This window comes from Malaclemys terrapin, chromosome 4, assembly GCF_027887155.1.
Source record: "Malaclemys terrapin pileata isolate rMalTer1 chromosome 4, rMalTer1.hap1, whole genome shotgun sequence".
NCBI classification, from domain to species: Eukaryota; Metazoa; Chordata; order Testudines; family Emydidae; genus Malaclemys; species Malaclemys terrapin.
Window position 1 is genome coordinate 14,695,060 of NC_071508.1, and position 12,721 is coordinate 14,707,780.

Sequence of the window (12,721 nt, forward strand, 5' to 3'; positions counted from 1 at the left end):
TCCCTGGTCAGTGGGTCTCTCTACTGTCCTCCTCTGATGCACCCTCCTGGCTGCTGTCATGTGACTTTTAGTCACCTGACTCAGACACAGTGTGCCAGCTGCAATGTAATCCCACTGTTACTATCGCATCTCATGTACCACATGCTGGGTAATAACATGAGATGATTACATGTTAAACTAAACCGGCTCTTTATTAAAACAACTATTGCCAGAGGTGCTGCAATGGCTGATAGCATACCAGCCATGTGCACACAGACTGACTTCCCGGTGCCTCCTCCAAACTCTTCACTCCTCCTGCAACCTGTGCTCCTCCATCCAAGTTTTGTGCAGTTTGCTACAAGAGCTCCGCTCAGGGTATGTCTACACTGCAGCTGGGAGCAAGCCTTCCAGCCCAGCTGGACAGACTCACACTCGCAGGACTCAAGCTAGCACGCTAAAAATAGCAGTGTGAACATAGCAGTTGAGGCAGAGATTCACCCTGAAATGGGGAGTATGTAAGCTGGGAGCACAATTGCTTCCCTTCCAGCCCCTCTAGTCCTGCTGCCTTCATATTCTGTGCTCCTGAGAAGGAAAGTGTTGTTGGACCATGGGCCAGCATGGGCAGTGGTCCGTTTCTGTTTCTCATATATGGGTACAAGGCTCTTGAGCTCACGTCACTGACAGATGAGCTACATAAGCAAACCCAACTCACTATCTCTCCTTCTCCGCAGACTGGGGTAGACCCCAGCAAAGTGTACTTAGCCAGGAAAAAATACGTGAAACACCAGGAGAAGAAGGCGGCATCACAAAAAACAACGAAGCTGCAAAAATTGTTCTTCGGGAACAAGAAGGTAACTCACTCTGGGTTCCTTTGATTGCTGTATAGCCCCACATACGTCCAGGTGTTCAACCTCCCCGGGGTGCTTCCCCCTTCCCTCGCTTACCTATAGCGCATGCTACAGTGACCTACACAAAGGGCCAAACCACGCTCACTCCAAACTCAGGGGCAAAAATCCCATTGAGTTCGGTAGGAGCAGGATTCAGCTCAATTTGCCCAGAGTGCCTAGTTCAGGAATGACCAGCCTGGGAGCCCATAGCTTGTAGCTGCAAGGAAAGATCACCCATTAGTGATCTGGTCTCCTCTTCATGTTGTGGCTAGTGAATCCAAAATGACATCTGTGATGGAAGGGGGCGAATATGGGCACAATGTATCCAGTCTTGATTATTAAAATGTATGTGAATATATATGCAAAGTAGGTCTAGCCCCGAGGAATTTTTTGGCAAGTTGTCGAAGTGGCCTCCCGTGTTTGAACACAGCTGGCCAAGGTAATTGGTACCTGGGAAGACAACTTAGAGGATCCAGGAAGCAGAGGCTGTGTCAGCCCTGGCTGTGCCTCCACATTGTTCTCCTCCTGACTGGATGCTGAGGGCTTTCTCCATCTCGCCCCTTGGCTGCTCTTTTCATGGTCAGGGAGGCTGTCGAATGTCCTGTTGCCCGCTGGGTACCTTAAATGCCCAGCCAAGGGTAACGAATGGGCCGATGGGGGGGGGTGCTTGGTGGCCAGAATGCAGCTTGCAGTTTGAGACGTTGACGATGTTTGACAAACTGGCTGATCCTTTGGGCGCAGGCAAAAAGCAGCTCGTGCCTGCTGTAACGCCACTGAACTGTACAGAGTAATGCCAGCGATGAAACTGGCCTGATGAATGTCTTTCTAAAATACATGCGGTAGCTCACCTGCAAAATTTGGGCTGGATGCTGGCCTCATGAGGTAGGTCAAGAGCACTGATAATCGCATCCTGACCTGGTTGCCTTTGTTTGACTGCAGACCTTGTCAGTGCAAGAGCTCCAGAAAGATTTTGAAAGCACCTCTCCGACGGACACCAACAATAATCAAACGCCTGCCAACGGCACCAGCATCTCCTACATCACGTTCCACCCCCCCGCAAACAATGCCGGGCAGGTCAATACCTCAAGTGAACAGGGCAGCATCTCGAGCCATCGGGGCAGCACTTGCAGTGTTATCCCAGCTGCCAACGTTGACCTGATGATCACAGCACCGCCCTATGTCAGCTTCCACACCATTATCCTGGACATGAGTGGAGTGTGCTTCGTGGATCTGATGGGCACAAAAGCTCTGGGGAAGGTCAGTTCTCTGCCACTAATTCAGCATGTGAATCCTTGGACAAATCACTTTTTTGCAACTCTGTTTCCCTTCCATGCAATGGGGATAAAGATACTTCTTCAAGTGATGGTCCCTACTGTATTCCACTGTGGGTTTACACGGGTGCACCATGCGCCCGGAGCCAGTGAGAAGGAATACAGTGGAATACAGATAGGGACCACACATCCTGAAGAATCTCCAGTTACAGGTCAGTAACTTCCTCTTCTCTTCCTCACTTGCAGCTTGTGAGGGTGTATGAATTAGCATCTGCAAAGTGGGTTCAGATCCTTGGATTTAAGGCCTTATATAAGTCCAAAGCATCTCTAAATATTATTATCGTTTCTTATTATCCTCTTTCTCCATCTTCCCGTCCAGCTGTGTTCCAGCTACCAGAAGATTGGGATTAAAGTCTTCCTGGCAAACGTGCATGGTAAGCATCCAAGCATAGCATATTTCTTTGTGCTCTTTCCCTCATTTCTCAGACACAGGCATAGTGGTGATATATTTCTTATATTGAATCAATGGAAAGGGTGGGAGGAAACTGCAGAGAACCTGAGAAGTTTTCAGGTATCTAGTCCTCTTCTGTGACTAATGCAGGATTGTTACCTACAGTATATTCCCCAGTGCTACTATGAAATCTCCTAAGTTTCCGTCACATGCCATTCCATGCTGATTATTTTAGGAAGCGGGATTTCATAGCTCAGGGCCATTGAGAATAAAGCAAGCTTGTAGCAAGAAGAAAGGGTTTACAGAGCTATTTCATTACACAAAGGCAAAATGAAAAGGGGGATGGTTTTCTTTGTGATAATGGATATGTTTTCCGCTTGAAAACATTTATTCCAGGCCCCGTTGTGTTCTCTTTGGAGCTTAACGGCTGTGGCTAATGGTTATAAACATGCAAGTTTATCGGCCCACCATAGGACAGGATTATACTTAGACTTTCCTGGGCTTCATTGTTCTCCATAATAATGTGTAATTGACATGTCAGAGCAAATCAGAACAGATGGGACGGAAGAAAGGAGGGGGAATGTAGACTGGAAAAAGTCTGCGCTTGGTGTGTATAAATGTAAGCATCCTCTCTGGGATTGGATATAGCTGTAGTACCATAGTTTGCACCTATAAGAATACATATATATGCAGTAAATCTGTCTCTCCTCACCCTTCCTTTCTCTCTTCCAACCACCCTGCCTGCACTATTGACCTGCCTCACCCCAGGACCAAAATTCTGCCAGAATCCTCCCCATCCCCAAATCATGGAAAACTGCCTGTCCAAGTCAGATCCTTCTCCACTGCTGCCCCCATGAACCACTGAAAACCCTCCCTGGGATGCCAGTACAATCACCTCCTCCTGCTCAGCCCAACAAACCATCTTATTTCAGTCACAGCCTCAGAAACCAACCATAGCACAGAACGTAGGACAAAATTCTGCCCTCATTTACACACCTGCAAGCGCATCAACAGCAGTGGGCCCTCCGGCTTTAAATGAGACGCCAGTAATGCACAGGCACTCTGCTCTGCGTACGGGAGAATTCCCAACCATTTCCTTTCTGATCTGGTAAGCGTCTGCCCACCGGGATTGCTACAGGTTCAGGAACTCTCCATCAGCCCCATTTACTTTCAAACAGCTCCTCCTTCAGTCGCTTTCTCTTTGCTCATAACGTCTTTTCCCCTTCTGCAGCCCAGGTGTACCATGATATTAGCACAGGCGGAGTCTTCGAAGAAGGGGGCCTAGACCCAAGTCACATCTTCTTGACCATCCATGATGCTGTTCTGTTTGCAATGGCAAATGCCAAAGGAGTCTTCCGTCCTCCTGGTTTAGAAGAGGTACGCCTCGGGCTTTCCACCAGGTTGCAGAACCGCAGGGCTGCATTCTGCCCTCAGCTACACACATGTACTACCCATGAGAAGATAAGAACCTACTACTGTTATTCCATTAGCTCAGTGGTTCTCAAACTTTTGTACTGGTGACCCCTTTCACATTGCAAGCTTCTGAGTGCGACCCACCTTATAAATTAAAAACACTCTTAAATATATTTAACACCATTATAAATGCTGGAGGCAAAATGGGGTTTGGGGTGGATGCTGACAGCTCGCGACCCCCCGTGTAATAACTTCGCATCCCCCTGAGGGGTCCTGACCCCTAGTTTGAGAACCCCTGCATTAGCTCAAGTGGCAGAGGCCCAAGTGTATAGACCAGACATCCAGATGGGGGTCACTGTCCAACCCTGTTGAAGTCAAAAGCATTGCACAGGTGTAACTGGGAGCAGGATTTTGCTCATAATTTGATTACCAAGGGGGAGCCATAGATGCAAACAAGGGCAGAGATCAGTCCATAGAAACTAGAGGCAGGACACATCCCTCTCTACTGGATGAGACTACCAGTGGGAGGGGCAAGGAAAGTGACATGCAGCAATGTGGCACGTGCTGTAAATACAGGGGTGACATAGGTTATTCAGTAAGATACCAGCTGGTTATTGCATAGTAACTCGAATGGAAACAATGGCCGGGCTGCCGAGTTTATCTCATGATAACGTGTTAAAACATCCAGACTTGCCACTATGCGTGTGCGCAAACAGCAGCTCAGCCAGGGGAAACAGGCTACTGCCACTGGAGGGTTGCGGGGGGAGTGGGTGAGACAGCATTTCTAAAGAGCAGCAGTGGCACTGTAGGACTCCATGGCAGCCTGGAAGGAAGAAGAATTATTATGATTACCCTCTCACTGTCCTCTCACTGTCAATCACCACATACTCCCTTTCTGATCACCCACCTATTATTTACATTGCAGTAGCTGTTAGAGACCTAGGTGCCGTATACACACATACGAAGAGACAGTCTCTGCCCCAAAGAGCTAGCAACCTAAATAGACAGGCAGACACAGGGTTGGAGGGGAAACAAAGGCACAGAGAGAGATGAAGTGATATGGGCACGGCAACATGGCAGAAAGAGAACTCAGGCCTCCTGAATCCCAGTCTAGTGCACTATCCACTAGTTTATGCTGTCTCCCGAAAAACACAAAAATGGTGTGCTTTTTTAGCTCCCAGCACAAGGGCAAAACCTTCCTAAAACAACGTACGCAACTGACTCCTGGCCCGTGCACTAATGAGGCATTCAGTGGGTGCACACAATATGTGCACCTTTCACCCCAAGGGGAGTAGCAGGAAAAGCAACCAATAGGATGGGGTACGTTCAAGAGAGTGGGGGTTGGACAGTCTTATAGGGTGACCATACGTCCAGTTTTGGCCGGGACAGTTCCTTTTTTAAGCCCTGTCCCAGTCGTCCTGACTTTTTTTTTCCAAAAGGAGGAATTTGTCCCATTTGCTCTTGCTGACTTGATCAGTTGGCAAGAGCAAACAGGACAAAGGCCCACTTTTGTCAAAAAAGTGGGGTGTGAAGGAATGTGCGGGGGGGGGGGGGGGGCAAGGGGCGATGCCAGCCTTGCGCAGATTGGGAGGCAGGGCTTGAGCAAGCAATGACAGACTTATGCAGCGACAGCCTCGTGCGAGGGTCAGGGAGGGCTTGGGGCAAGCAGCTTGGGGAAATATCCCAGGGAACCACGGGGCAGCTGGAATTTTAAGTATAACATCTGCAGTGCGGATGAGGGCATCACAGATAGACACAGAGCTGTGCAATCATTTGTTTTGTTCTTCTCCTGGTGAAGGAGAGGCAATCAGACACCATAGTGATGAACGCTTGTATGTGAACCAACACAGACAGCGTGACGCGCACAGCTTTAAGTGACCGCTTCTGAACACCAGTCTTGCAGTTCACTATTCCCTGAACAAGTGAACTGTGGTCTGACCTCTCCCTTGCCTACACTGTAACTAGCTGCTCACAGCCATGGGCTGCTCCCAGCCCACTTATTTGCATTGCTACACCTGATAAAACTTCTACAGCCCCAACCTTGGGCTGATACTAGGAAAGACCTTATCACTGCCGCACAGCAATTATTTGCTTTTTAAGAGATTTGCTGAAGGTGAAACCGCCTGGCTACCACTGAGATTTAGGACAAGGAAACAACTGACTCTTTTTTAGTTTTGTTTGTTGAATCTAAATGTTTGGGCGGGCGGTGAGTGTCTTTCAGGGTCACTGTTAACTCAGTTGGGCCCCAGATTCCAGTTACTGTACTTTAAAGAGGTAGTTTCACACTGAAACAAATATATTGGTTTTTCTTTTTTTTTTACAAAGAAGATCCAAAAGGCAATAGGTCTGATTCTCATTTGCGTTGCCACTTTATATCACTTTCACAGCCAAAAGGGGCCACAAAGTGGCTGTGAAGGTAAATGTAATGCCAGAGTGGTGTAGTTCAGCCCTAGTGTAAATGCAAATCAGCACCAATGCACTTGCCCACTCATTTTCTGTATCCACTTTACTGGTTTTGGGTCTGATGTTTTGGTCCAGGCCTATGTCGAAGAATAATTTGTGCTTCCAAACTATATAGGGCAACTTCATAGGCTGTTCATGGGTTAGCTACAGTTTTATCCCTTTTGGTCCTGTGCCTGCTAATAATTGATTTTGACTTCTTCCCATGCAGAGACCAAGTCAGACGGAGCTCTCCATCTATGATGAATCTGTGGATGAAAGCAGTTCAGAATTCAAGAACTTGGAGGAGGTGAGTAATAGGACCAGGAATCACTTTGTATTGTGGTAGCACCCAGCCGCCCCAACTAAGACTGATGCCTCATTATGCTGGGAGCTGTACGTATACATAATAAGCCCCTGCCCTGTAGAGCTTAGAACCACAATAGATGAGATGGACCAAGGGTGGGTGAGAGGGGGAGGTGTTATGCAGTTTGCAGATGGGAGGCTGAGGCACAGAGTGAGGAAGTGAGTGGCCCGAGGTCACACAGAGAGGTCAGTCTGTGGCAGCAGCAGGAACTGAGCCCGCATCTCCTGACTCCCAGTCTAGTGCCTTAACTATAAGACCGTCCTTCCTCTCATGAGAGACTCATTCATCTTTTGCTGCTGTGTCTGCTGCCTTTTATCTGTCATGTGCCTGGAGGCTGGTGGGCTATCAGTCCTCGTGCTTAAATGCAGAAGCTTGGTGGGTGGGGTGAGGACCGGAAGAAACCCTCACCCTCCGTGGTATGGTATTACACACTGTGGTGGATGGTTTATGTCTTCCTCTGAAACATCGGCCACTGGCCAGTGTCACAGGATACCGGGTTAGATGGGCTGTTGGTCGATTCCAGTAGAGGAACTCCTGGGTTCATATTAGAGATGGGCCTGTGCCACAAAGTTTAGGTCCTGAAGGCCTCCAAAGATTGGAGAGTGTGGAGCATGAGGCCTATCACTAGATCTTGGTCCAAGCACTCAGCTGGTATAGATCAGTGTAGCTCCATTGACTTTTATGGGGGCTACACTGTTTCTATCCGCTGAGAGTCTAGCTCAAGAAAGACAGTCATTGGAAAATTGACCCTTTCAGCCTATTAAGGAACAATGCAAAGAAAACCCTAGAAACCAGGCAGTCACAATGCCAATAACCTTCCTGAGCTTTACCCCTCAAAAGGAAATGAAGAAGGTGTAATGCTGGGTAGAGATGTGGAGATCAAGTGTAGTAGCTGTGTGGTTGGACACCAACATGTGTAAATCGCTGGTACCGTTCTAACCAAACCCATCTTCTTGTCCCTTTAGGAGATGTTTGGAACCATGTTCCGTTCGGAGGCCCAGACAGCGCTGTGAGTGTCTGGGGGAATGTTAAAGTGCCGGCAAAGCCTCCGGAACTGACTATTCTCACATATTCCTTTATGAAGATGCTTCCCCTGTCTGAGTGGTGCGCAGAGCAGCCTTTCTGTGCTTCCAACCTGGGGTAGCAGTGAGTTTGCGAGGCAAGGGGCAGTCACACCTCTCCTCCTGACATCCTCTCTTCTCCTTCCCTCTGTGTGTGGAATTCAGAGCAACAGACTCTTGGAGCAGGTAGCAGAACACAACAGAAGCAGGAACTCAGGAAATAACTTTCATCTAGGTGTAGAAGAGCAGCAACTTCATTTAATGGCAAGTGCCTCCAGGCAGAAGGATTATTAATATTCGTCATCGTTGTCAACCCTATCTCTGTCTCTCCTCCTCCAGAACCCACTCACATACCCAGTCATATGGATTGCATAACCTAGGCATCACCTTTATTTTCCTTCCTTTTTCCAATGAGGTGAAATATAAGGAAATTTACAAGCCTTTCCTGGCTTTAATTCACAACCACAAATAACCCTCTCAAGATGCAGTGACGCAGGTTTGCATGGTGATAATATTTTAAAATGTGCACTGACTTTTTGGGAATCTGCACACTGTGAATTTCTTGGGGTTGCCGCCCAAAACCACCTCTGTATTCTCTATTACCCTAAAGGCCCCCCTGCGCTGTCCTGTCTATTACAGGTACGATTTACTGAGCCAGTGCTCTATTTTTGTTACCCTAAAATCCTTGGTACCACTGCATGGGAGTAATGCTGCATTCTGTATTACATGCTCAGACTATTTTTGGGTATCAGGCACCCTTAGTTCACATGACCAAGAGCTCCTACCAGCTCTAGTGGGTGTTATATGCACACACTGGCCTTCCCAATAGTTTGGGTAGTTAAAACAGGGCCGCCCAGAGGATTCAGGGGGTCTGGGGCAAAGCAATTTTGGGGGCCCCTTCCATAAAAAAAAAGTTGCAATACTATAGAATACTATATTCTCGTGGGGGCCCCTGCGGGGCCCGGGGCAAATTGGCCCACTTCCACACACACACACACACACCCCCGGGGCGGCCCTGAGTTAAAATAAAGCTTATTCAAAATACCGGCAGAATTAGGGCCTGATTCAAAGCCCATTGAAGTCAAGGAGAATCTTGCCTTTTACTTTAACAGGATTTGGGTCAGGCCTTTAGTCTGGGAATATCACGAGAGCAGCTATTCCTGTGGTATTTTGATGCTTCCTTTTCCTATTCTCAGTATCTGGACATTACTAAAAAGTTCAGTTTAGATTCAGCTCTAGAAATAGGTAAGTGTTTCAGGGTGAGTGGGTTATCCTAACCAGTTTGCCCATCCCTAGCAAATTCAGGGACAGCTCAGTGCATACATCCAATGCTTTTTGATGATGCTATAACTCAGGAGAAGTATAATTAAAGTTTGAGCATATTTTGGGTATGCCAGGAGTCAGCAGCTCTTGTGATACCCAGCACTAACCTCTCCAAACTTGGAGCTTCAAGGTGAAGAGATTTTAGGTAATCACCTAAGTGACAAGAGAAAGCTCATCTGCTGGGTCTGCTATGGTGTCTGGTCCCTCATGCGCTATATGAATTTGAATAAAAATCACCACAAACTGATGCTACCAGGACAATCTACCTCTCGGGCAAACAAGCCTGACTCGATAACCCATAGACAGATGAGATCTTTTTAAATTTTTTTTAAATCCTAATACTTTTATATATAAAAGTGTGAGTGATGCTAATAACTATTGCTATTTTAGTTTTCTGTTATAGTTCCTTCCTTTCATCCCCATATTGATTCTCTGAAGCTTATGACTAGAGGAAATGCATTTAAAGTATATGTAAATGCTGAAAAATACAGTATGTTGAGGATTAAAGGGACACTTATTAATACATTTAGGCCTCAAATTCAGGTTTTGTGAAAAACAATTCTCCAAAAATTAAGATTAGCAGAATTTTGTCTATGATATTTTTAAAGTTCTGATGAAAACAGTTTTTTGTCGGGATTTTAAACGTGGTGTTTCCAGCCTTGGGATAAAGCATAAGGGCCAGAAAATGAAACTGCTTAGAAGCAAATGTGAAACTGACTAGTCTGTTTTTTGGGAATGCAAAAATAAATAATGGCCTTAATAAATATAAAGAAAATTTGCTTTTAAAAAGTTATTTCTGTTCTAATAACCTAAGATGTTAATAACACTTTTGTGTTTTACTATATGGTTTTAAATCTGTTTAATTCATAAAACAGTCTTAAACCACCCTGATAAAAGGGTCTTTGAGATAACATTATCAGGGAAAGAAAATGCAGCTGTACTGTGGCTCCCAGATAAATGATGCCCCACTTGCAATGAAAATAGAGCTGCATGACTCATCCAGGCTATGCAAACATTCCATGTTATAACATCAGAGCTGCCTGGGTTTTGTGTGGCACCTCATTAATTAAGTCACCACTGCTTTACCTCAGTCTCTGATTACATGGTGCAGGAGAAAATTATTAAACAAACAGAAGTACAGTTTTCTTTCGATGGGAGAAGAACAACACACTAAAAAAAGGTTACTGCTCATTCTGACCTTAGTGAGACAATCATAATTTTGCTGGGACTGTCATGTCCTACAAGCTAAGATCAGAACATTAATTCTTTCAAATTATCCTTGAGGCTAATGCACCATAATTAATTACTCTTGGTCTACTTCTCTGCTGCATGAACATTCCTCCTTCTTGCTGTTTTGAATAAACCAACAGCTTGGTGCAATGGAATAAGGGACTTTTTCATTATGAGAAAAGCTCTGTGGTGACCTCACTTTGAATTAGTGATATTCCTAATTGTAATTCAGGAATCAGAGTGTGTCTGCTAAAGATTCAGTTCACAGTCCCGGTAGCCAAAGTATCAGTTCAAATACAGGAAACCTCAGAGCGACAGATCCCTGTGCAAAGGATGTATTGTTTCCTTTGCAGTTCCCAGCAGCATGATGGATGGGATGTCACGAATGATGCCATGAAAGTAGTGGCAATAATTACATACTCTGCCACCTTGAAGTCTCGAGTAGAGGGATACTTGGTTTCTGTAGCCCAGTGCCAATTCTGGTGACAAATGCAGCCCTCGGCAGCTGACTGATGGTATTTTTGAAAGCATAACTCCTGTCACCATTTTGCTACTGAGTAGCACAAATGTTTTAGATGTAGAACCCTGACAAGCCTATGGGTCCCCGAACATTAGTTTCAAAGGCAACATTCACCAATCTGAACAAAACAGAATGACAAGTTAGCATGACTTGCATTTCTCTTTCAAAGGTTCTATGTGGCCAGCTCAGAAAGCTTCATTTCCAGGGTATCTTGACCAGGGAACTAGAGAAACTCAGAAAGAGAGTCCATTGGGGTGGAAAATTCTAAACTTCCAATGACCTTTTATGTCTCTGAAAGTCTAGTGATATTAATATGTAATTACTTTGAAGCCTTATTTGATACTTGCATGATGCATAACCAGCTCAAAATGTTTGTGTAATTTATTTAATTTAATATTGGTTTGGTTCTTCTTTTTTTGATAATAAACAATATGTGACTGATCATATGCTTTATCTACTGATTTGGGAGTACACTTTCCCAGAACCCGTATGCCAATTCTACTTGGTAGTATGGTGGTAGTATGCCTACAGTTAATTTATTTTACCTGTGCTATAGAGTTTCTGTATGCTTCTACGCCTTTGCAGAATTAATTACTTTTATAGAATCCATGCTACACAACTCTCCTATATAAATCACATGGTTATTTATCAGTAAAGGGTGCTCCTTTTTCTCAAGAGTTCTCTCATTTTAGAAATATTGTTAATGCCATAGCTGGATTTCCTAGTCTGCTGGCCCCAACAAGAGGTACACTGAAATTGCACTTAGATGAGCGTGAACTGAGTTATGTTAGAGAACAGATCTTGCCCTCCTGCTGCTAACGGCAGCAACAAACACAACACATGTAACATGACTTAGGCATACAGAATTATACGCTTCTATGGTGGTGTTCACTTGCAGATTCCGTTGTGTGTTAAACTGTGTGATTAATTAAGCTTCAAAACATCCCTAGCCAGTAGGTACGATTACCATTTTACACATGGGGATACTCAGGTGAAGTGATTTGCCTAAGGTCACAAAGGGAGTCAGCAGCAGCAGACCCCAGCCCCTAGGGTGGGACTAGGGTGACCAGATGTCCCGATTTTATAGGGACAGTCCTGATTTATAGACTCATAGACTCATAGACTTTACGGTCAGAAGGGACCATTATGATCATCTGGTCTGACCCCCTGCATGCTGCAGGCCGCAAGACCCTTCCCTGGACTCTGCTGTTGAAGTCCCCAATCCTGTGTTTTAGTGACTTCAATCGGCTGATACCCTCCTGCTAGCGATCCCTGCCCCATGCTGCGGAGGAAGGCGAAAAACCTCCAGAGGCTCAGCCAATCTACCCTGGAGGAAAATTCCAGGGTAGATTTTAAACATTGGAGACCAGAACTGCACACAGTACTCCAAATGAGGTCTCACCAGCGCCTTTTTGGGTCTTTTTCTTATATAGGCTCCTATTACCCCACACCCCCGTCCCGATTTTTCACGTTTGCTGTCTGGTCACCCTAGGTGGGACTAGGGTTACCATAAGGCTCCAAAAGGCTCCAGCCTGGGTCGGCTCGGGCCCTGGGGTGCCGGCCGACCACCCCCGGCCCGCCCAGCACTGCCGGCCGGCCCCCGGCGGCCCAGCGCACCCCCCGGATCCCGGCCCCGGCGGCCCAGCGCACCCCCCCGGCGGCCCGAGCCCCCGGCCCCGCGCACCCCCCCGGCGGCCCGGCTCCCGGCCCGACCCCCCGGCTCCCGGCCCCGCGGCCCAACGCACCCCCCCCCGGCGGCCCGGCTCCCAGCCCGACCTCC

General features: G+C 46.6%; 1 protein-coding gene across 2 annotated transcripts in view; it reads left to right on the plus strand.

The window, feature by feature from the left end:
* The window catches only part of SLC26A9 (solute carrier family 26 member 9), a 47,078-nt gene extending 35,717 nt beyond the window's left edge, over nucleotides 1–11,361 (plus strand). For both annotated transcript variants that reach the window (XM_054024707.1, XM_054024706.1), the window contains exons 15-20: nucleotides 711–830; nucleotides 1,806–2,123; nucleotides 2,517–2,571; nucleotides 3,820–3,965; nucleotides 6,673–6,750; nucleotides 7,773–11,361. In XM_054024707.1, the coding sequence (XP_053880682.1) occupies nucleotides 711–830; nucleotides 1,806–2,123; nucleotides 2,517–2,571; nucleotides 3,820–3,965; nucleotides 6,673–6,750; nucleotides 7,773–7,820 (765 nt within the window). In that variant the 3' untranslated portion in view covers nucleotides 7,821–11,361. The remainder of the gene's footprint in view (nucleotides 1–710; nucleotides 831–1,805; nucleotides 2,124–2,516; nucleotides 2,572–3,819; nucleotides 3,966–6,672; nucleotides 6,751–7,772) is intronic.
* The last annotated feature ends 1,360 nt before the right edge of the window (nucleotides 11,362–12,721 follow it).